The sequence below is a fragment of the Neoarius graeffei genome, chromosome 5 (genome assembly GCF_027579695.1).
Source record: "Neoarius graeffei isolate fNeoGra1 chromosome 5, fNeoGra1.pri, whole genome shotgun sequence".
NCBI lineage: Eukaryota > Metazoa > Chordata > Actinopteri > Siluriformes > Ariidae > Neoarius > Neoarius graeffei.
This window is the reverse complement of record NC_083573.1, coordinates 53,415,126-53,440,804: the sequence shown is the minus strand read 5'-3', so window position 1 is coordinate 53,440,804 and position 25,679 is coordinate 53,415,126. Positions and strand designations below refer to the sequence as shown.

At 45.2% G+C, this 25,679-nt stretch overlaps 1 protein-coding gene across 2 annotated transcripts in view; it reads left to right on the top strand.

Moving 5' to 3' along the window:
* dpyda.1 (dihydropyrimidine dehydrogenase a, tandem duplicate 1) overlaps positions 1–25,679 on the top strand; it is a 326,140-nt gene that overhangs the window by 152,957 nt on the left and 147,504 nt on the right. For both annotated transcript variants that reach the window (XR_009654732.1, XM_060922033.1), the window contains exon 12: positions 4,528–4,712. Coding sequence is in view for 1 of the 2 variants with exons in the window: in XM_060922033.1 (XP_060778016.1) it covers positions 4,528–4,712 (185 nt within the window). In the remaining variant the exon portion in view is untranslated. The remainder of the gene's footprint in view (positions 1–4,527; positions 4,713–25,679) is intronic.

The window sequence follows — 25,679 nt, the reverse complement described above, 5'->3', positions numbered from 1 at the left end:
AATTTAATGCACACTTACCAGCCAATCAGAAAGGACCGTCTGCCTTGGCCACAGTCTAAGTGTGTATGCATTACACGATTATGTTAATCTTGTGCATCATACATGTAGTCATCTGTATATTCTATGCTACCTTTAGGACCTCTTTAGAATTTAAATAAAGCCATCAGCCTCATAAGCATCTGTCATGTGTAAATGGACACAGCCATATTGCCAGTGTTGTTTTACTGCTCTATTCATTTGAATTAGACCGAATGAGTTTGGCTGTGTCTGTGTTCTCTGATTAAATGATGGACTGGGCAAGCATACATATAAACAGGTGTCCCACTGCCACCCATAACATGTCTTCTATTCATGGAAATTAGTGAAGCTGGAAAGTTCATTTAAACTGAAAGTAAGGTGCCAGTGTGCCAGTCTAAGAGCTTTTTCCCCCTATTTTTTACTTCTAATGTCTCCCCCTTATGTTTCTTTTTAAGGTTCAAACACATCCTTTCACTAAAGTTAAAACTAAGCAGTGCCCAGGACGTCTTGAGTTTATTTGGGACAAGTTTTCCAACTTTTCTTCTTGCTTTGCTGTTGGCAGTGTAGTGATGGATGGCCCTGAATGAGTTTTATATGCTGGTAAATGGAGAGCTGCTTAAAACACAGTGTGAAGAAGGGATTAGCATTGATGCACATGTAGACAGCCCTCCCGGAGCAAACACAAGCCATTATAGGGCAGTTACACCTGGAATTATTCATGGAGGATCTCACTAACGTGATCACACAAACAGGAGATGACATTCCCATCAGTATAAGAGAACACTGTTGTGTGAAACTGTCTTCATTATGTCACTTTACCACATTTTAACAGAGCTTTTTTTTTTTAAATAATCTATAAGACAGCTTTAACCTGTTTACCAATTTTGCAGTTTGTATTATATATTAATTCTCTGAATGAGCATATTACCTTCACCAGATCTTTGCATTATTCCATATCCCCCTGTATTTGCTGTCAAAATCATTCCAGTGCTAAAGAAATGCTCTGTAACATGAATGCACCCTCTTTATAACCAAGGAGGATTTTATTAACATTATCATTAGATGAGTCCCCAATTCAGTAAGCGGCAACTTTTATGATAATCTGTGTGCTGTTGTGTACAGCATGTTCTCCACCACCAACCGACCGTGCAAAACTTCCTTCCTGACACATTTGTGAAGTTTGCTAATGAGATTACACCGATAAAGGGCACACCTGCTATGATTTTCAATTAGGGTCGCACAAAATAAACAGGGAGTAATGCCACAGGGGAACAGTGCTGTCCAGAGTTGACCAGAGATGACATGTCTCAGTAATGAGATTCATCCTACACAGAGAAGCCCAGGCTTCATACAACTGGTTACCCAGCAAAGCCATTACCCCACTTTCTAAAGCAGCACAAATATGATTATACATATCTCTACTACTTAAGTAAGCATAAACTGTGCACGCTTTACATGATTTTATAATTAGCCATGGCTGGGAAGTACATATTTATTCAGCTAGATCATCATAATATAATGAATAGCACTGTAAAAAGACTGGAGAGTAGTGTACACTCACCCTGCTCTTTTCTCCATGGCTAGTCAGCTGCATGGGTGGATGAATTTAATTCTTCCTTAAGCATTTGTCCAGAATGTTGCAGGTTTTTTTTTTTTTTTAACACAGCAAGTAAAACTCTCACATCACAAAAATCTTTATTGTGCTAATACACAACTATGGAAAAAATTAATTCATTTTTTTCTAAAGCTGTATTTACTTTAAAAGACACACTCGAACCCCCCCCCACACTTTTTTTCTGAACAAATTAGCATGTGTAGTGTGTTTCTTTTGAGGGTGGTTTTTTTTTCTCATCTCATCTCATTATCTCTAGCCGCTTTATCCTGTTCTACAGGGTCGCAGGCAAGCTGGAGCCTATCCCAGCTGACTACGGGCGAAAGGCAGGGTACACCCTGGACAAGTCGCCAGGTCATCACAGGGCTGACACATAGACACAGACAACCATTCACACTCACATTCACACCTACGGTCAATTTAGAGTCACCAGTTAACCTAACCTGTATGTCTTTGGACTGTGGGGGAAACCGGAGCACCCGGAGGAAACCCACGCGGACACAGGGAGAACATGCAAACTCCACACAGAAAGGCCCTCGTCGGCCACGGGGCTCGAACCCGGACCTTCTTGCTGTGAGGCGACAGCGCTAACCACTACACCACCGTACTGCCCCTGTTTTTTTTGTTGTTGTTGTTGTTGTTTTTTTTTACTAAAGTAAAATCTGTCTAATATCTTGAGGGAGTCAGCAGACTTCCAGCTCCTTCTAAAATCTTTATAACAAATCAATACTGTGCACATCTGTAGAGAAAGAGATTGAAATTTCTAACAGGGCCTTTTTAACAGGACTCATTTGTGAGGTGATACAGGTTGAAATTGCAGCCATTCCATTTTGTATTTTGTCCATACAGAGTATTACACCCAATATACTCAGTTCCATCGCCTCTCCTTAGCTGCCAGGTTGAACTGCCCAGAAATGCTGAGAGGTTATCTTTTCTCTCTCTCAGCAGTCTGTGTTCCTTCCTTTAAAAAATATGAATTACTTACCCACTCAAGTATCTCGTCGGATGGGTATGGGAGGCGCAGCAGAGAGCTGCTGCCGGAATAGCTGACACGGCTGGAAAAACTAGCTAGTAATCTGCTGGGTTGGCCCACTGGAGTGAGCAGATGATTAGATCCCTGGGCACATTTAACTTTTTTTCCGGAGGAAAGAATGGGGGTTGGATTATGATGGAGTAACTCATACCAGGGATATGTCACTCCAACCAAGGCACCTCCTCCACTCAGCCAGCCAAGTATCTGCATATAGGCTTTCCATTAATCAGCACACTTTAATAGCAGACCCTGTCCCTGCTCACTCATCACACTGCTTCCTGAGTAGTTAGGTTCTGGTAGAGAGTACTGAGCAAGTGCCTTGTTTTCTGACATTTCTGCTACACTGTATGTACATTTTTCTGTCTGTTGCTTTTGCTATTATATGCTGTAAGACAGGGTTCACATACTGTATATCCAGACAAGCTTAATGATTTTTACTCTAACTTGTAGGCACTATACTGTAGGACTCATGTTTATCACTGTTTGGCTGCTTTGTCCTCCTATTTAGGGCTTTTTACACAGCATCTCCTTCTATTCCATCCAACATTGATCACTCTGGTTAATGGGGCCTGGCAGTCTGCATCTGCCACTGAGGAGTACATCCATGGTGTGTGTGTGTGTGTGTGTGTGTCTGAAAGAGAGAGAGCAAGAGAGAGAAAACTACCTGACTTAAGCCCCTTTTAATAGTATGAGAGGCCTGACACACCACTCCTCTCTCTCAGAGCAGAGCACTCAGAATAAGACAGAAAGAAAAACCAACTCCCTGTGGAGTGTGTGTGTGTGTGTGTGTGCATGCACGCTTGCGCATGTGTGTGCTGGGGGGGGGGCATAAGGATATGAATATCTGACAGTTGTGGACCTGTGGGGACATTTATTTGCAGTAGTTGCTATGAGGAAAATAGTTGCTTTTTTTCTTTCTTTTTTCACTTTTAAACTTCAGCTTTCATTTAAAACACTAGAAGGCAAGTGTGTGTGTGTGTGTGTGTGTGTACATACATGCTACTGTGTCTACATGACTAGATAATTTTATAGCACTACAGAAAGTCATATAAGGAAAACCTGAAACTGCAGCATTATGAGCCTTATTTCATCAATTAAAGGTGTAGTGTGTGTCCTGACTGACCCAAATTAAGAGTAGATCAAGTCATTGAATGAAGTTACCTATTAAGTACTACTCTGCTTTATTTCACTTATACTAAAAATATAAGGACCCATATTCTTTAATATTGTACTTAATACCATTCAATTACGAATATCTTCTTAAAATTCCAGTATTTTTTTCTTGTAACTTCTTCATTGTCCTGTCTGAGTGTACACATCTGGAAGGTGTCAGTCCTGCATCAAACACAACGAGAAATGAAAAGAACATAGATTTCCTATTATTCCCAGTTTTTCATGACTCTAATCATGTGCAATAAATCTTGTGCAATGCATAGATCTATATTTAAAAGTGTCCTCACTGATATATGCAGACTATCATCCATGCTGAAAAGCATTGACTCCAGAAGATGAATTGTGTAGGTATGCATGGAAGAAGCGGGGGTCATTTTATAATGTAGAGCAGTTTGACAGAGTATCTCCTTGTGAACGTTGCTAGCGGTGAATGAAATGCATCAGGAGATGTTACATTAACCTAGCCGAAAGAAAGGGGCGCAGCAGATGAAAAAAGTACCCTGCTTGTCATTTGTCTTGTCAGAGACTTCATATTAGTCTCACTGTGGTTTCCAGTCTATCAGGTTCTGCTTCTGCTGGGCCTCTACTTCTCCTATTCTCTGTGTTTTCTTTTTTTTCCCCCATTGTTTCACTCCACCTGGTTTTCCTCTCATGAATGTGCATTACTTTGATATCATTCCTCTCTTTCCAGTGAAAGAGGCCATGGCTCCCATCAGGTTAAACAGATGGGGGCTTCCTGAGCTGAGCCTGGAGAGCATGCAATGCAGTGAGCCGTGGGTGTTTGCTGGGGGTGACGTAGCCGGCCTCGCCAACACCACTGTGGAGTCAGTCAACGATGGCAAGCAGGCCTCCTGGCACATTCACAAATACTTACAGGTGCCCTGGTCTGCACCACACACACTGCACGTGCGCACACACACACAGACACACACAGACACACACACACACACACTCATATGCTATTTCTTCCTCTCACACAAACATCTCATGATACTGTTGCTATACTATCGGCATGCATACAGGGATATATTCGTTCCTACTAGACACACATGTAACCATGCACACCCATCCAAACACTTGTGATAAGACCCAAGCAGATGTTCCCCTTATTAAGCTCCTGTTAAATTCAAAAGCCAATAAAGAAGTCACATTTGGAGAGCTGATTAATTATGAAGACGAGGGCTTTCTGCGTATTCTGTGCGAGAGATGTGGTGCTTCTAAATACGATATGATTCTCTCAATATGATTATTTTTATGACTAATCAGACTTAATAGATGTACTGTAACATTCATTTTCACCATTGTGAAAGGGAGCACAATGGTGATTCATGCAATGCGCTTTTCTCGAAATGGGAATTACCAATCCATGCATTATTATTTTCTTAAACCACACCTTTGAGGCTTTGGCAATAGAAGCATATTTGGATTAATAGCAAGCAGAGAGAGAGAAAGAGAGAGGGAGAGAGAATGTGAGAGAGCACTTAGCTTTGTCTTAGCTATGTCGTCCAAGGCTAGGCCCCTCAGAGAAGCTTACTGAAGCCCATATGCCCCCCCCCCCCAACCACCTCTATTTACTGGCTTACATCCAAACATAGAAAAGCATGAAACCCCCGCAAAGCTTTAATTCTCTCGAACCCATCTCTCACCCTCTCAAAGCATGCAAGTCTTAAATAAAAACACAAATCATAAAAGCACAAAGTCAGGTTCTACTAATCAGGCAACACTGGGAATATGTGTTGGCAGCACACTTTGGCTATATAGAGAACTGGAAATTATATACAGCTAGTGAACTGTAAAAAAGTTTGCGCATGCAGTCAGTCAGTTTGTGGAGGAGGAATAGATTATTGAGGGAGAGAAGCTGAAGATTGACAAAAGACTGGGCAACCTTTTCTGTTCTTCAGGTCCAGTTTTGTGCCAGCCAAATGAATGTGTATGTGGCTACATAAACTTTTGGAGAGCAGGTGACCTGAAGCTGCGTTTTAATTGGCGGCTTCAAGATTCAGCCTGGAGCGCAGCAAAGTGCGCCCTGGACACGCCTTCTTTTATTAGCAGCCAATTGAAATTGTTTTTTTTTTTTCATGTGATTGGACAGTTTCCTACGGACCTTCATATTTGCAGCTGTCACTCACTGCTGCTTGTAAGACCGGAGCTTTCACAAGATGGCAAGTTCAAATGGACCCATTGAGAAAGAAAATTCTGTTGTTTCTTGACATAAAGATCCTTTTACATGATGTACATGGAAAGAAAAAAAAGAGAATAAAGGAGCTTGGACTGGACCAGCACAAATTAAACATTAAGAAGCAGGTGATCGGGGATGAGCTGACACTCGAGGCTTCTCCTACTCTTGTTATGACAAACGGAGCTGGCTAGCTGGAAGCAGTGAGAGTAATGCCTTTTATTGCTTTCCCCTGTTTGCTTTTTCAAAGTGTCGGCACTGAAACATTGTGGACAACACTAGGATACAGGACCTTAAAGGGGATATGCAGAACCTTTATTTTTAAATAAATTTCTGAGTGGATAGTATCTCCATCCTTGACTCTTGTATGCTGCATAAATGGGAATTTTAAAAAATATATTTTTGAGAATTAAAATCGACTGCAAAGTTGGCATTTGAACTGCTCCGCTGAGCCAGCCAGCCCTGAGTGTGTGACATCACAGCAGGAACCGGTTTTAAGGCCGAGGCCTTTGACAGCTATAGACCAAAGTCATATAAATAAAAATTTATGGTGAAAGTAAGAAATACCGTTACTGACTTGCTCAACTAAGACTGATTTGACTTCATTGATTGTGGGTTGACTCTCATTAAAACAGGATAGGTGTTATAACTAGTGCTGTCAAAAATGTCACGTTATTAACGCGTTAACTTGACTCAATTTTAACGGCGATAATTTTTTTATCGTGAGATTAATGATCTGTGACATGATGTAGGTTTTTCATAAGCTTTTGAAACTGCCAGGAACTTGAAACAGAGACTTTGCTTAGAAAAACGATAGCAGCTAGACTGTAATGCCACGCCCCACACAGCCAGAGTCCTCTGCCCTCCTCCCCCAAAGAACCAGCGCGGGCAGGGCGCGCTAGTAGAGATGGGATTTATGGCTCTTTGATGGGATCCGCATCTTTGTGATCCGTTCTTTGAAAAGAGCCGTTCAAAAGACTGGCTCATTTGGCTCTTTTTACATATTTATTCAGTTTTAAGAAGACAGCGTCTAAAGAAGCCAGATCTCTCTGAACTGTAAACTCAATGCTATCCCTGAAATCCTTCCTGTAATATGCAAATTTGGCCGCCTCTGATTGGACAGCGCAACGTATCAACAGGCAGAAAGTGTAAAAGTACAAAATGTGTTAAGTGAGCTGAAACAGTAAAGATCAGATTCAATGCAATATTTATCAACGAACAACTTAAAGTTAATATAATAGTGTACTTTATATTATAATCAAGCATGTCAAGCCTACCGTCACTGTGTAACCTGTCTCTCTGATTAGAGTTGTAGACTAACTCAAGCAGTAGATCACTTCACTCATGGTTCTTTTGCTAGCCCCGGTGCTCGGCTTAGGTTTCATTTTGCAGTGGCTGTGTCAAGATGTGTTATGCTTTGCAATAAAAAAAACATTGGTACAAAACAAGCCCATTCACATTTTTATGCTGATAAGAGAATTACAATGGTTTTTCATGTGACAAAAATGTGCGATTAAATTGCGATTAATCGCGAGTTAACTATGACAGTCGCGACATTAATCGCAATTAAATATTTTAATCGCTTGACAGCACTAGTTATAACTTATGCAACATACATGTACATGCATGCATTTTCACTGATAAAACGTAAAAGGCTCATTAAGTAATCAGATGAACTGAGACAATCACATTCTGAAGCAAATTAAATAATCTTATACCGGTAACTTAGGCCCTGTCCACACGGCAACGGATTCAGGTGAATCCGATAAAATTGTTTATCGTTTCGGCCTGGCGTCCACACGGCACCGGCGTTTTGGGTGCCCCAAAATGAAATCTTTTGAGAACGGGTTCCAGAGTGGAAAGATCTGGCAACGGCGCTGTTGCGAAGTCGTCTGGATGAGTAGAACGGATTTGTTTACGATGACGTCACAACCACATGTGCTTCATGCCGGGTAGAAGTGTAACGAACTCGATGCGAGTTGTCAACAAATCCTATAACTTGGTTCATGAAACGTGCTTACAAAATATTTTCACTGTGAATATTTATTGTGGGCGGCACGGTGGTGTAGTGGTTAGCGCTGTCGCCTCACGGCAAGAAGGTCCTGGGTTCAAGCCCCATGGCCGGCGAGGGCCTTTCTGTGCGGAGTTTGCTTGTTCTCCCCGTGTCCGCGTGGGTTTTCTCCGGGTGCTCCGGTTTCCCCCACAGTCCAAAGACATGCAGGTTAGGTTAACTGGTGACTCTAAATTGACCGTAGGTGTGAATGTGAGTGTGAATGGTTGTCTGTGTCTATGTGTCAGCCCTGTGATGACCTGGTGACTTGTCCAGGGTGTACCCTGCCTTTCGCCCGTAGTCAGCTGGGATAGGCTCCAGCTTGCCTGCGACCCTGTAGAAGGATAAAGCGGCTAGAGATGATGAGATGAGATATTTATTGTGTAATGGTGCAAAGTGAGAGAGAGAGAGAGTTAGGGCAGAGTCAATCCCCCCAGCAAAAATAGGGGAAAAAAAAGGAGCGATCTCACCTCTTCAGATGTTGGTTTAAGTCCTACAATACATCCCTCAAAAAGGGCGTAGAAGAACAAATTAATCCATCAACGTGTAGCATTCAATTTATTCCGGACCATTAAAGATGCTGCCTTCCGCGTAGAATCATAGGTCATCCTTGCCGCCATATTGGATGGGTCAAAGTGGAGAATAAAGATGCCTCATTCATGTGCTGCGTTTAACTGTACCAACAGGTTTGCCGTCCAAACGAGATCACATGGGATTACCTTTCACAGGTGAGACTGGAAAAATACTTTTCATTGTATTTGGTCATTATAATGTAATTTTACGAACAGATTTTTCTGACTTTGTGGCTAATATGAAGTCTCGCGCATAATAGTTTATGCGCATGCGTCCTTACTTCTTCTATTGTTCTGGTGTCTCCGAAGGGACCATCTTACAGCACCCCTAGAGGTGTGGCATGTGTATTGCATTGTTATCAGCAAGCGTTGCGTTGCCATATGTACCTGATATTTTACTGATCCGTTGCCCATGTGGACGCGATATTTTTTTAATAACATCTCGTTGCCGTTGTCGTGTGGATGTAGCCTTAAACACACAAAACAAGTTGCATGTATTAATCTAAATGCAGGTAAACAACGTGCTTTTGTTGTTTTGTATCCAAATGAGAGTCGCAGCTTATCCATCTGTGTTCTCGCTTCTTGAAGGCCAATCTTGTGGCCGATTGTTTTGAAACAATCTGGCTTTCAGTTGTTCATTCAGTTCTCCATTCATTCGCTTCTTCCATGTAAGGGCAAGATGGCAGCAATATCCAGCAAAGAAATCAGACGGCTGCTCCACTCATTCTCCATTTTCTCCATACTGAGTACTCTGCCATTACTGCTCAGCTCAGGCAATTACTAAAACCCGGGACGGGACGTCATCAGTTTTAGCAACAACCGCAGGGAGGTCACTGCTTGAGCAATAATATATCACGTCCCATTCCATCCCGGGTTTTACCAACAACCCTCGGCTCACACTCCAGGAGAACTGGTGTAACTGAACTTACTTTCCTTTAAAAAAAATAAATAAATAAAATAAATACCTTCCTTTTCTTGTAGTTTTATTTTCCTTTAATTGTTGGTACTGCACCCTCTTTCAATACGGGCTTATAGCCAATGCTCCTCAACAGATCAGAGGTTTCCTATGAGTCCTCAGTAAAATGTGCAGAGGAGAGACCACTTCGTAGGCGCCCAATGTGCCCGTGAACTTCTCACAAAACGCATCCAAATCTTTGCAGTTTGAACATTCTTGGGCCATGAATGCAATGTAAATCCACCTTCTGTCATGTTGCTGCACCCGCCAGTAACACATCTACATGGCATGGTGATAAATTAGCTTAGAATGGAGGATCGGAGTTGCAGTCAGCTCTGTGTTTTAGTATAGCGGAAATGGCGATGAGACCGATAGACTTCCTGCTGTGATGGTATGGACATCAAGGTCATTCACTCAGACCGCTACCTATATAAATCACTTTGATCATAAAAATTACTATATTAGATTTATCGTTAACACTTAAAACTATTCCTATGCCATTCTTGAGGTCTCAAGGCATTTATAAACAAAAACTCCGGCCATGGTTCTGCGTATATGCTTTAAACACCTTTCTGAAAAGTGCAAACTGCACAAACATAGCCACAGCTATCTTGAAAGCTGTTTGAAGCTAAGTTTCTTTGGCAGGCTTAGCATTGATGAACAGTTGAACAGCTGCTGAATAAATGCAGGAGAGGCTGAATGTATTGGCCAAGCTATCAATGGAAAAGAGACAGGTGACTGAGAACCAGAAAGTCATTGAGAAAGTTGCAGGCCAGAAGGAAAGGAGGGAAAAATTAATATTCAAATAGTGCTTGTTTTTAAATCTAAATACTGGTAGCCAGGGGTGCTGCCAGAAATTTTGGGCCCCATGAAAGATTAGAATTTTGGGCCCCCCAACTTTGCCCACCCTCGTCACAATTGCACTATTGTCATTATTTGACTTTTGATAGCCCATGGACCTTGAGTTTGTGACTTTGTTATTACATTTTATGTATTAACCAATGGTTGAAACCAATGGTTTAGAACGTGTGAACATTCCACACACGTAACCATGTCAAACACTTGACTGGTGTCCGTTATTAGTGTAACGGGTTTATTTTTTTCCACTTGCCATTGTGTGTAGTGGTGGGGAAATTCTGCGCTGGCCGTTTAAGAGCGCGGGTAGTTATGGGAACGAGGCGCTGGCCTCTTTCAGTTCGTTTTGGAAATGTAAGCGCCAATGCCACTGGACGTTTGCAGCCCGTCCTCAGCAGTGTATTTGTGTCTCATTTCTTCAGAATAAAAAGACTGGTGAACAACACAACGCAACGTCTGTTACATTAGCAACACTTTAATCTAGCAAACTGTATATGGCGCTCGCTCATTAAAAACTTCAATCCTAAAGCATTTATGGGTTGTATTGCTGCTTACCTCCTTCTCCAAACAGGGGTTCAGTGGTTTGGTAGGGTGGAGGTCCCCCTGAGGCTGAATCTGTGCATATTTAGGGCACCCCATTAGTTATGAAACTGGTTATTAGCACTAGTTATTAGCACCAGCATAATGTAATATTTCATCTTGTTTATCACACAAGTCAGTTCAGTTATTAAAATGGAAAAAATATCACTGTACAAACTGTAAAAGTGTTCTCTTGATAGGCTAATCCAACCACGTTCATACTGTTCATTTACCATTCGCTAATATTTTGAACACACGTGAGCGATAGCTACCTTTCTTTGGGAAAAACTGAGTGACCAGTTGCCTGCCTCTCCGGTCCCTCTCAGCTTTCAGCTGCCTTTCTTTACGTTTTTGACAGCCACTCTTCATATTTAGCGATCATAGACTGTACGCACTCCACTGCTGGCTGGCTGCTGCACCGCGACACAGCAGCAAGTAGCGTTGCACTGATCAGCACACAGATTTAACGCATTGCACTTCTACCAGAACTGGACCGTACCATTTCGCAAAAGGGGGAGGGTTAAATGACAATATGTTGAAGAACTCAAGAAATAGACAACCTTGTTCAATTAGCTCATTTTACCAGATGGAATATTGCATTGTTGTTATTTCAAAAGTCTTATTAAAATCATCAAAAGCATATTATCAGCCCCTTAAAGGGCCCCATGGCAGTGCTGGGCCCCTAGAATTGTTCTAACCTTTCCCCCCCTGGCGGCGCCCATGCTGGTAGCTTCTATGTACTCGCTCTGATCAGTAAGCAGTATTCAAGCAATAATTTACTTGGAAAAAAATTGTGACCACCACAGAAGCCTCGCAGACAAGAGGGCTCTGATTGGTCCACTCTACATCCGCTGTACACACATTTCCGCTTTCCTACTTTCCCGGTTTGTTTTGTTTTCACTACCGCCATTTTTAAAAACACGAGTGAAGATGGAGCAGCACGAAGAGCAGTTGATCGAGGAAGTGAGGAAGTAGGTACATCTATACGACTCCAGTTCTAGTCATTATAAGTAACCGGAGGATAAACACTACACTAACCACACCCACCAACTACTCCTAGCGATTTCGCAACTTCGCGCCCCCTTTCGTTGTGGCGGTGAATAACATCGCGCACGCCTATTACTCCCCGCTCAACGATAAATTACAACTGTCTGTGAAAAGCTATCTGCGAAAGCCTTGTCGCAAGAGCATGCAGAGGCCATAACTGCTCACTGCTCTGTGTGTGTGTGTGTGTGTGTGTGTGTGTGCTCACTGCTCACTTGTGTGTGCATGTGTGTGTTCACTGCTTCAGATGGGTTAAATGCAGAGGAGGAATTTCACTGTGCGTAAGTGTACATGTGACAAATAAAGGCTTCTTCTTCTGTTAACTGTAGCTGGCTGTAGAATGGGACTCCATGCATTCTGTGTTCTGCTGTTGTAGTGTTTCTGGACAGTACTTGGGCAACATTCGTGTCTTGTTTTTTGATTGGTTTGAAGGTGTATAATATGGGACCTTTTAATAAACAGTGGTTTTGTAGATCATATTTAATGATGTAATCTTTCATCCGACCTTCTTTGGCTTCTTTAAATAAAGGCTTTCCTCATAATGTGAATATCTCTTAACACAAACTCAATAAAAACTCAACTAAAACCAGCTCTTAATTCCTCAAAATGAATGAATAAATAAACCAACTAAAACTACTTATGCACTCCTAAAACTAGATGGAAATGAAAAACCAAATTGAAAGACTCAATAATAAAAACAAATGAAAAAAACTACAATAACTCTGCAACTTTTTTTTTAGCATCAGCCGCCACTGGTGGTCACTGTAGGTCTGAGGTGGTCTTCTGCTGTTGTAGCCCATCTGCATCATGGTTCAATGTGTTGTGCATTCTGAGATGCTTATCTGCTCACCATGATTGTAAAATTTTCTTTGAATTGCTGTAGACTTCCTATCAGCTCGAATCAGTCTGGCCATTCTCCTCTGACCTGCTTCATCAACAAGGAATTTCTGCCCGCAGAACTGCTGCTAACTTGATCCCCCCCCCCCCCCCCCCACACACACACACACACAGCATTCAAAACATTCAAAACTCTACAGACTGTTGTGTGTAAAATCCCTGGAGATCAGCATTTTCTGAAATACTTAAACTGGCCAGTCTGGCACAAACAACCATGGCACGGTCAAAGTAATTGATATCAGATTTTCCCCATCCTGATATTTAATGTGAGCATTATCTAAAGCTCTTTACCTGCATCTACATGATCTTATGCATTGCACTGCTGCTACATAATTGTTTAATTGCATGGGTGAGCAGGCATGAAGGTGTTCCTAATATAGTGGTCATGTGAGAATATATACATAAGTGCAAAAATCCTTCTTCCATTCTTCTATATAACTTAAAAAAAAGACTTTGAAACACTCAAGTTGCAAGCAGTAAATTACATTAAGCAAAATGCAAATAGCCTGCACTTATCTGCTTTTCTCCTAGCAGAGACCTCATCCACAGATGAAATTTGGGAATACGAGCTAATGTCCCCTGTAGCCTCTTAGATGTGGTGGTTGGGTGGCCAGTCGGCAGGTTTGTCTCCTGCAGGTCCCTGAACCTTTCTTCAAGCCTCCATTTGGCAAAACTGAAGTGCAGCACTCGGCCCATTAGCACAGTTCATTCAGGGGTTAATTGTCCGAACGCGGCTTTGTTCAGAGCAAAGCAGAGATAACTGTTTATTTGCGGATGAAATTACCACTTGTAGCAGGAAAGGAAAGACAGCAAGATTGTTTTTTTTTTTACAGTAATGGACTAGAGGTAGAAGAAATGAATTGAGCACTTTGCAGAAAGGTGCACAGATTAATGTTAGAAATACTCTCAGATCACCTGAACTCTCTGAACTGCTGCTTTTTTTTTTTTACAGGAATGTCTGCTGTCACTGAGTGATATATGCGTTCTCTGGGCAGCACTTCAGAGTAGAAACAGTGCTTATACAAGCTTTTTTTCATATGTCCCATATTCTTAGTAACATTTTAATTTAAAGTTTGGTACTCAGCTATTTATAAGCAGGTAATATGTAGTTTAATCATTTAAATTTGCTTCTAAATATTTGACAACATTAGCAAACATTCGTAAGTACATTAGTAAGTATAACTTAGCAGTTTGAAAAGAAGTATTTGAAAGGTTGACAGAGATGACCAACTCCAGTCCTAGAGATTTTTTTTCTTCTCAGTTTAAATTATTAATTTAGTGCTCAATTATAGCATAGCTAATCCTAGCACTGGCGGTTTAGCGGTATAATTAAATAATATTTGCTGGCTTTGAGTGGTTTATCAGATATATTCCATTCAGCTAGCATGATATTGAAGGAGTCGAAGACTCCTTCAATATCATGCTAGCTGAATGGAATATATCTGATATACCATGAAAAAATCAGCCAATGTTATAATAATAATAATAATAATAATAATTATTATTATTATTATTATTATTATACATACACATTTGATGGGACAATTATAGATTTTACAAAAAGTTAAGAACAGGGGGGTAACTTACCAATTTTGAATGCTGATTCTGATCGAATGTAATTCAATGTCCTGTCAATCCAATGTACTGTACAAAGTCAAAGTTCTAACAATAAAAATGGTACAAGTCCAAAAAGCCTGAACAACAACCCAACTTATATACAAGCTATATACAGGTTGACAGTTCAAGTTCAACGTTACTTTTGGTAGTAGTTAATTGTTACATTGCAGTTGTTCAAAACAAAAAGGCTTTTCTGAGTGAAGTCCATGTGTGAAGTCCTCTTGTAAAAGTCTCCCATCACTTTTCCTCACCTCCAAGTAGAACTTTGACAATATTTCTGCTATTGCTCTCTTTTCCAGTTTTTCGATGTCTGTTGGTATGTTTTTCTCTTGTAAATATGCATGAAGAATATCCAGGGAAGTTTTGGTAGCCTTTTGGGTGTTCAGGGCGTCTTTCTCTTTAAATCTTCCACTTTTAATGAAGCAAACCTCACAGCCATGTTTGTGCACAAACTGTCACAGTCACTCGCTAGCGCGGAAGTTTTACATCTCCGATGTGTCTCTTTTCCAGTTTTTCAATATCCGTTGGTATGTTTTTCTCTTGTAAATATGCATGAAGAATATATAATGAAGTTTTGGTAGCCTTTCAGGTGTTCAGAGCGTATTTAGTTTCAGTTTTCAGTTTATTTATTTAGTGCTTAATCCGAGCACTGAATTAACCCCGTCTTCTCTCTTTCCCGGCTGACAGAGAAATGATTGTGTGCATGCGCAGCAGAAAAGTTTTGTCACTGGATCTTCATGTGAGCTCTGACGTGTGACGTCGTGTTGTCTTGACAATGTGCAGTATTATAACAATATTGCATGCTCATTCTCCATTGGGGAGAGTGGTGTGTAGGTTGAATTGGGATTAATTAAATTATAAATTATGTGATAATTGATAATTAAATTAATCAATTTATAAATAAAGATCAGTCTCATAAAATCTTAAATTATTAATCTTAATACTCACCGTGAATGGTTACACTCAAGATTAATGGTAGCTCTGTATTAGATGGGAAACCCAGTTGTATACAAAAGCTAAATTCTGAAGGAAAAAGGAGTTCTAAATAGTTGACCTTGTGAATAAACAACAGGAACAAGTAAAATGCAATTCAATTTTATTAGCTTTTATTTGTCTACTACTCACTAATAATAATAAACTCAAAATACATTCAATGTCAGCAAAGGTAATAACAAGACAAAACAATGGAACAATTACACCTGGACTATAAATTTGAGGGAAAGAGAGAGAGAAAGAGAGAAGGAAAAAAAAAAGAAAAGAATCCCTTGTGTGTGCGTGTGTGTGAGGCTAGGGCAAGCCGATGCGTGTGTGTGTGACCTAGCTTGTCGTTAGCTAAAACAAAGGAATGTTAGCTAAAACAAAGGAATGTTAGCTAAATAGAACAAAGGATTAGCTCTGTGGCTAATGTGTGCTTTGTGTGTGTATCTGTGGGCAGATGCTAATGCTAGCCACTCTGGCAATGCTTAAACAAAATGGCGGTCAGTGCCTAGGTGTCGTATCACAGGTAACTCAATGAGGAAGGTATCAAAATGGCGTCGGAAAAATGGCGCCTGCAGGCCTAGTCGAGAACACAAGCCTACCAGCTAGCAATAAGTTGCTAAGGAGAATCTGACCACGCTACAGCTGGATCCAAACACTGCACTTAACAACAATTTCCAACAGACTATCTAGGCAAAGAACTCAACGCGAGAGAGAGAGAGAGAGAGAGAAAGAGTGTGAGAGAGTGTGTATATGTGTTGGATGGAGAGAACTAGGCCTTGTAGCGGTCTAGCCTCGGAGCTTAAAATAACAAACTTGTCGCTGCGCTGCTAATCAGATAGGGAAGCTAGCAATGGAGTTAAGGAAAGATATCATGCAAGATACCCTGTCTAACAAGTTCAAAGAAAAAAAACAGAACAAAACAAACAATAAAACAAACAATAAAAACAAACAAACAAACACCTTCCGTGTCTGAGCGGGTATGCTAAATAGCTCAAAGCTTAAACATGACCCTAACAACCATCTGAATAAGCTACAAATTAAAAATTTGCCCAAGTGCCTACTCAATGCGATGGAAGTTCTTTCTCCGATGTCCGCGCTGAGGGTCGCGGTCCGAGGAGAGGAGGTTAGCGGCGCGCTGCGTCCAACCGCGGCTAACGAAGCAGGGAGATGAAGGCCTAGCTGGCCCACGGTGCTTCAGGAGAAACCTCCGGTGATGCGTCGACGAGAAAAAGGCTGAGAGGAGCGAAGCTGTCCGCAAATGCCTCTTAGCGTGGAAAACTACTTAACTGTAGTTAAACTTTGCAAAGGTTTAGAATCGAAACCACTATATCGCTGAAACTTAGCGGGTCGTTCAAAAGTTCGGCCGAAACTAATTTGAACAGGCTGTTCTCAGACAATAGCGGTTAGTCTCAACACTGTAGGCGAGCGTGCCTACAGTCCGTCCGACCACTCCAGTAGTCAGAACATGAGAGAGCGAATCGAGGCGCTCTCGATACAGTTAAAGCAGTTCCACTTCACGTCACATCCGGGTGGAGCGCGCAAGGAAATTGTGGGATCGTTATAGGGGGCGCTGGCGAGTTACCAACATTCCCCCCTTGGCCATAGGCGCTGAAAGGAGTGATACCCTATGGGCACATGGTGTTTAGTCTGCGACCCACGGTCCCTAGTAATCCACAATGAGGTAGTTCCACAATGAGGTAGTTCCAAGGGTCCTTTCTGTGAAAAGTCTTTCAGACACAGTTCAACAGTTCAATTCATTTCATACAGTCCATAAGATGCATAGGCACTTGGGCGTGAAAGCATAGGCACTTGGACATGAAAACAATTACACTATGGCTACTTAACTACCTTCTACATACAATATTTCACACAGCAAACAAAAATAACCAAAACTCCATAAAGGAAAATGGAAAAGAGGGGTTAGTTAGCGTGTTAGCAAGCCTACTCTTCAAGAAAGTTAGTGGAGGCCTTAGGCCTGATGGAGAATCGGACAATGCCACGATCTAATTTCTCAGGTGCGTAGATCGTTTTGTCCAGTTTGCGGGGTAGTGTCAGTATGTACCTGTGTAGAGTGATGGCTATGAAGACTGTGATAACCCAACCGCTAGCTAGAAATCCCAGCGCAATTCGGCTTATTAAAGATCCTTGATCGGACGAAGGGTTTGCGCGGTTATTCAAGAAAGTGGTAGCGATGCCAGTGGGCTTAAGGTCGAATTGCACGGTTTTGGTCCCTTCCAGCAGTAGTTGTGCTTGGAGGGTGGAGTTTATCTCAAGTTCGTGACCTGGGAAGGCATCGGGCATTTCTATCTCGGTCTCATACTGGTCAGCGCTAAGGTGATGGAGGGTGATGTCACCCACGTGAACAGTGGCTCCTAGTGGGACACTTAGGAGAGAGGTTTCGTTAGGGATCTTCATTCTAGTGGCAGTGTTATGTTGATCATATGATACCAGAATCTCAGTTTGGGGAGTGTTGATTAGCCACCGATTACCAGCTCTTTCTACTCTAGTTCCTATTCCTTCATCTTTAATAGACAATTTGCCTGCACACTTCTGCTCGGGGACTTTTGTCAATCCACAGAGACGGTCTGTGCTGTCTCGGATAAAGGGATTGCTGGGGCAGACCCAGTGGATATCTTTGGTAGAGGTGCACATGTCTAAATTAGGGACGAGGTAGATAGAGGGGTTGTCATCGTGATAGGCTATGGTGGAAGGTGTCTGCAAACGTACGTGTACGTCGTTGTTCCAGAAACCTACATTAAGGACAGATTTGATTCTGTATATGTTTTGCCGTTCAATAACAGGGAGATTGAGGATGAAGCCTATTTCTAGGTTTTGAGGGTTCACAAAAATGGGGATAGCACTGCCAAGACTATAAGCCAGATGAATCTGTGATGAGTAAACGTTAGTCGTGGTAGTAGATCGGAGTATGCTGTCAACCATGCTGAGGGGTATCAAATATGGTGGGATTTTACCTCCACTCAGGGTGCTGAGAGAGCTACTTACTTCTCTCATCAGGTCCTGCATTAGGTCTCGGATTACTCGGACGTACTTGACTTCGCTTCTCATGATTGTCGCTAGCCTGTCTACGGCATGTACTGTGTTCTTGATTAATGTAGAATGCATGTTAACGGTTAGTATGGTTCCCTGCAGGGTTTTGCCTAGGCCCTGCAGCTCCTCCTGTTGAGTTAGTAGTCTACCCTGGATTTCTGGCATTTCTTCCTTAAGAATGTTCATTTCTCGTTTGACCGCGGTTAGGCTAACGGTGTTAACGGCAGAGAGGCCCATTGAGAACAGAGAGCCAATGGCGGATGCAGCAGTAAGTAGTCCTCCGAGGAACCGTTTAGGGCGTGTTTTGCCGCTGAGTTCCTCCTCAGTGACTATGAACTTCTGTAACTGTTCGAGCATGTGAACTGTGGTACGCTTGGCGTGTTCGATGTTGGACCCAATCTCGGAGTCAGGCCCGGTTTCGAGGTTTGTTTGTGTGGGCGATCTAAAATGCTTACGGTACACGTCCCAAGGATCGAGGCGGGTGTACACGCGCTGGGTATGGACGCGGCAATTGGTGAGGAGCAGTCCTGGGGCATCTTGGAGAACAATGCCACTCGGCGGACCTGGTTCCACTATGTTACCGGCCAATGTGGTCTGCAGGACTAGGAAGATACCGAGGATCCAGAGAGGGGCCATTCTGCAACATACAGGAGTTTGTTATTCCGATTTGAGTGATAACGAGGGTGGTTACTTATAGATGCACGCTTATGGATTGAGAGGCATGCAACTAAGTTGGGCAGGCTATAACTTATTGTTTGTCCACCCCCCTATGGAGTGTGGACTGCTCAAAAAGCTTTATTTGGTTGCTATGGACCCATCTATACGAAGGCGCCTGGCTGGGCTTCGAAGTTTTGATGCGGTAGGCGACGGGGGACAGTTTACCGACGATTTCGAAAGGGTCGGACCAACGGGGTAAGAATTTTCTGGCTACTCCTACCGGTTTGGTGAAATTGAAGTATAGGACTCTGTCGCCTACTTCGTACTCACGGTGTGTCGCCTTTCTGTCGTAGTAAGCTTTCTGTCCTTTCGCACTCTTTTCGAGGTGTTCCTGGGCCCACGCAAATGTGGCCTGCAAGTGGCGTTGCAAGTCGGTGACGTACTGGTGTGCGGTGTACGCAGTGGCGACGCTTAGGTCCTCTGGTCGGTAGAGGAGGTGTAAGGGAAGAACCATTTCACGGCCAGTCATCATTTCGAACGGGGTGACTCCGGTGGTGCGGTGAGGAGTGGACCGAATGGCCATCAGCACCAGAGGGAGTTTGATGTCCCAATCTTTGCCATGGTGGCTAACATACTTGCGAAGCATGCTCACGATGGTTTGGTTGGCGCGTTCGACCTGACCAGAAGACTGAGGATGATACGCGATGTGGAATTTTGCCTCGACTCCGAGCATCTCCCACAACACTCTCATGACCTCTGCGGTGAAATGAGTACCTCGGTCGGAATCAATGGATAGGGGCAAGCCCCAACGGCTGAACACATGGTTCATAAGAAGGAGAGCGGTGGTCTCTGCGGTTTCGTTTGGGGCGGGCAAGCATTCCACCCACTTCGTGAACGCGCAAGTGACGGTCAAGAGATACTTATTACCTCGAGCCGATTTCGGCACTGGTCCGACCCAGTCTATCTGGAGATTAGACCAGGGGAATGAGATGCCTTTGCTTTGCAGTGGGGCGCGGTTCAACGGTTGGGCTGGTCGGAATTGGCAGCAAATCAAGCACCCTTTGACATACTCAGTAACGTCCTGAATCATGAAGGGCCAATAGACAATCTGTTGGAGTGTCTGGTAGGTCGCCTGAGCGTTCCTATGGCCCCCGCACGGGCTGTCATGAGCGTACTGCAACATGACCCCCCTATGATCTGTGGGCACGACCCACCGGGGAGGTCCCTGGTTGCGTGGTGTGTACACCAGGAGTCCTTTCTCGAGTTTTAAGCAGTTTTTGAGATTGTGAAGGTGGTTTAAGTCTCGGGACTGTTGCAACTCTTGTGGGGAAATTGGGGACGCCACGGGGTCCGCAAGGAACTTACGGATTTGGTGGATCACGGGATCCCTTTCCTGCATAGACACCAGGTCGGCGTCCTGGGGCAGTCGGCCGAGTTGCACGGTTCCTGCTTGGGGTACTGCGTCAGTTTGACCTGCTCTAGCCTGTCGGCGAGTAATCGCGGTTACGTTATGGCGTGGCGTCTCGGGAAGCCATGACGGCTGGAATTCCCAAAGGGGGCCGTCTACGGCTCCCGCTTTGGCGAGGCCATCTGCCTCATCGTTACCGACTTTGTCAGGTCCTGGGACTTGAGAATGTCCCTTCACCTTCTTCCAATAGACGCACATTCCCTGTTCGGTTATGAGTCGATCGCATGCTAGGAAGAGTTCGGAGTGTTTCACTTCCTTGCCCCTTGCGTTTTTCATGTCCTGCACCTTCCACGAGGGAAAGTGTGAGACGAAGCTATGCCTGGCATAATTTGAATCAGAGCAGAGGACTAACCGCTTGATGTTCTCACGGGCAGCTTGTTGCAGGACGATGAGCACGGCTGCTACCTCCGCATATTGGCTAGTCTTAGCCCCGAGTTGGTGTTGGTATTTCCCTTGTATAGGGCCGTTCGCCCATACGATACCGACACCGGCTTGCACTTTGCATTCATGATGGAATGAGCATCCATCTATGTAAGCGGTGGGGAGGTCTTTGCAGACGTTCTCGTCATAGTAGTGGTGGTCGGAGGGGAGAGCAGGTACGGTTGTTAGTTCGGTTTGATCTGGACTATTCTCGCAGTCGCAATGCTGGCATTCCGCCAGCCCTCGGCCAAGCACCATCTTGTGGTTCTGGGCGTACTTCACCTCGACGTCATAGCCCTGTAGTGCCATCATCCAAGCTGCGATGCGACTGTTCGAAACTCTTCCCTCTCTCAGCCTCTGGCTGTTCAAGAACGAGACCGGTTGATGATTGGTCTCTATCACCACCTTCTGGCCACCAATGTAACTGCGAAAGTGTTCAACGGCCCAGACCGTGGCCAGCAGGGCTTTTTCGCAGTCTGAAAATTTCAACTCCACAGCACTGAGGGGCCGACTGGCGTATGCTACGACACGGCGATCTTTGTCATGCTGCTGTGACAGTGCAGCGCTCAGGCAGTGGGTGGAGAAACTAGCCTCCAAGAAGAACGGTTTGTCTTTGTCGGGATACGCGAGGCAGGGAGCGGAGCAGAGCTTCTGCTTCATGCTCTTGAACGCGAGTTCTTGAGGGTCACTCCACTGGAAGGGTTTATCCTTCCGGAGGAGCTCGGTGAGCGGTCGTGCTATGTCCGCGTAGTCCTCAATGAACTGTCGGGAGTAGTTGCAGACCCCTAAGAAGCTCCTGAGTTCGGGTACGTTGGATGGGGCTTTGATGTCTTGGATAGCCCGCACCCTCCCTGACTGGGGTTCAATGCCATCTGGCCCGACGCACAGTCCAACGTATTCAACTTTGGTGCGACACCACTGCCCTTTGGTGACAGAGAGCTTCGCTCCTGCTCTGGACAGCTGAGACAGAACATGGCGTATCTCTTCGAGGTGTGCATCAAAAGTCTGTGACCTAATGAGGATGTCATCGACATAGATCAAGTTGCCACGAGCTGCGGCATCGCTCATTGCCTTATGCAAGATGATGTTGAATTCAGCGGGGGAGTTCGCGTAGCCGAACGGACATCGGTTGAAAGTTAGCTGGCGGTTCCCAAAGGAAAAGGCCAGCTTGTGCTGGTCAGCTGGATCCACGCGCATGGTCCAGAATCCACTCGCCACGTCGGCGGTGGAGACGAACTTTGCACCCTTCACCTTGGCAAGTTCTTGATCCAGATGGATCATGGGCCATCTTGACAAGGGCACTTGCTTGTTCAGCTGCCTATAGTCAATGGTGAGACGCCACTTGCCGTTCGGTTTCAGCACCGGCCACAAGGGGGAGTTGTAAGTCGAGTTACACTCACGAATGATCTGCTTTTCCAGCAGAGTGTCCAGTGTTTCTTGTATTGAGTCGTATGCGGCTAACGGGATTTTGTATTGCCGCACGAACGTCGGTGGAGCGTTCGGATCTGTTGGGATTCGGACGGTGTGGATGTCCGTGACTCCGCAGTCATTGGAATCTCGCGCCCAGATCGCCTTGAAGTCGTAGAACAGTTCACGGAGCTGTCGTCTCTGGGCGTCCGTGGTCAGGCTGTCAGCTTTCACCAGCTGTTGTTGAACTTCTCGTTCGAAGCCTGGGTACGGTTCACCTAGAGCTGAATCGACGACCTCAGTTGCAGGGGTGTCGTTGCTCGATTGCGTGGCAAGAGCGTACACCAGCATGTGTTTCGGGGTGTCAGTTTTGGTCATGACTATGCGCTCGTCGCAAAGCATGATGTGAGGTTCGATGCGGATCATGTGGAAAGGAAGAGTGATCCAGGGAGGTTCCACTGGATCGGAATGAGTGTCCGGCGTTGGCAGCTCACCAATGACTGGAATGGTGAGTTCAAAGTCATGGAATGCCTGGTCTATCAGAAGGCCTAAAGGCCGACGGGCGGGGATCGTGATGGCGTCCCGCGTGGAGTTTTGAACCAGGAGGTAAGCGGAACGATGACTCACTTCAAGCAGCGGAGTCCCACACACGGCTAAATCGAGCTCCATGAAGAATCTGAGAGGCTGGAAGAACGCCTGGGGGCTACGAAACTGTTGGTCTTTCATGATGACCAGCTTAAGAGGGGAACCAGCAGTCCTAGCGGGAATGACAATGTCAAATTCGCTAGTGACATGGCAGGCTTGGGGAATCGTTTGTCCTGACCGCATTTGTTCCGGGTCAGCTTGGAACGGGTGCTTAGCAGCGTCGGCTTGGGTCCAGATGACCCGGTTGACTAGGTCCAGTTGGGCTCCCAGTCTGACCAAGATGTCTGCCCCAATGACCAGTGGGTCAGGAAGTCCGGGGACGACACTCAAGAAATGAAGGAATTCTCTCTGACCGATGGCGAGCGACACGGCGCAGACGCCTGTGGCTTTGATGGGGCTCTGGGGTTGTTCGGCTGACAGTAGCCGGTGGCTCTTCTGCACAAAGACAGGGGAAGGAGTGCTCTGACGCACTATGTCGAACCACGTTTGGCTGATGGCTGACTTCTCTGACCAAAGCGCTAACCTGACGCCAGGTGCCGTGACGCCGTTGACAATAATGTTGCCAGATATCCAGGGGTAGTACCTGGTTGGGGCAGATTCGCCAAGAAAGCAAAGGAAAGACGGGTGGCCATCAAGCGCGTTGCGGTTGAGAGGAGTGTCGGTTGAGTTTGGTGCGTCTTGACTCGGCTCAGGGTGGAGCGGAGTGGTCTCGAGGTTCTCGGGGACCTGCCCTGACTCAGCTATCGGTGGAGTAGCCTCCACCCTAACTTCATCGCAACAGGCTCGATCGTGACGACGAGGATCTGGGGTCTGTGGGGACGCGACCTGGGCCCACAGTTGCCCACGACGACAGTCAATGAGGGGCGCTAGCCTATCTAGTAGGTCTTGGCCAATGAGGAACGGTTCTACACCAACAGAGCAGATGTAAGTGGGGTGAGTGATGGACATGCCCTGGAAGGTGAGTTCTAACCATGCAATGGTTGTTACTGGGGCTTGATTCTGGGTGAAGCTAACCAAGTTGACGTCACAACGTTCGGTTCTGATGGGTCTACCTTGCGCGCGCCGCACATCAGAAACCTCTGCGAAGACTTTGGAACACATCAGGGTGATTTCTGACCCGGTATCCAAGAGAGCTTGGAGGGAAACGTTGCCTTCTACCACCACTGGGGTATAGATACGCTTGGCGTTGCCTTTCCTAACCAAATCTCCAAGAAACTGCGTCAGGGGTGCATCCTGCGGGTCAGGCTTCACTAACGGAGGGGGTGGTTTCAACTCATCGCTGCCTATTGGGCAGGGGTCCTTTCCCCACCCCACGAGGTAGACACGCGGTGGTGGTGGGGATGGGTCCCGGCCTAGTCATGCTGACGGTTCGTCCCTGTCCTTGCTCGGCTTACCCTTCCTGTTCTTATTGCTCAGCAGTTGTTGAACCCGTGCTAATTCGGTCCTCAATTCTGCCATCCCAAGCGGCTCTTGGTTGGCTTGTTTAATCCGTGCTAATTCAGCCCTCAGTTCTGCCATCCCAAGTGGCTCTTGGTTGGCTTGTTTAGCGGTAGCTAGCTTAGGGCTCCGCTCCCTTCGAGAGGAGTTGCGATGGGGCCTTGACTGTCCGCTATTCTGAGATTTAGGGCCGTGACTGCCAGGTTTGCGGTTACCTTGCCCGTGGGCGTTGGAGCCCTGTTCCCCCTTGGCTCCAGCTTGTCGAACTTTCCAGTTACCTTTGGGTTGACTCGACGTCTGGTGGCCGGGGTTTGGGTTCGCCCAAGGGGGCCCGCGGTTTGGGGCTTCACCCCCTTCTAGGCCTAAGGACTGATCTTCCTGCTCATATAGGCTGAGGACTCTGGGATCGTCCTCGTGGCGGTCCGTGGGTCGGACGAACGTCTCCCACGTTAGTTGTGCGGTGCGACGCATTTCTCTCATAGTATGGGGGCGCTGGCGACACGCGAGTGTTACTTGGTTACGGATGCACGGGTGAAGGTTATGGAGGAAGAGGGACTTGAAGTTGCGATCTTCCTCTAGCCCGGGCTCGCTTCTGCCCTGAAAGTACGCTGCACGGAGCCGACGGTAGTACTCGCGAGGGTGTTCGCTTCGTTTCTGTCTGATCAGAATGGCACCCATCGTCGCAGCAGTCTCGTCCTCGTACAACGAGTATTCCTCTTTCAAGTACTTGCGTATCTTCTTGTAGTTGTCGAGGACTGACTGCGGTAAGGTCTCAACGAATGCTCGTACGCCACTACCTAAAGTTTTCCAGACTAGTCTGGCCTTTTCATGCGACGTAGCCTCTGGCAGGTCCAGGAGGCTACGCTCGATTTCCCGGAAATAATCATTAACGCTTCGGTGTCTATGATTTTCCGGCTCAAAACGCTCTATGTCTTTCGCAAGGACGTCGATTTGGCGGATCCTAGTTTTGCGTTCTGCGACGAGGCGTTTTGATTTTGACCCGTAGGGGTCCTCGCTGTCTTCGCTATTTGAGCT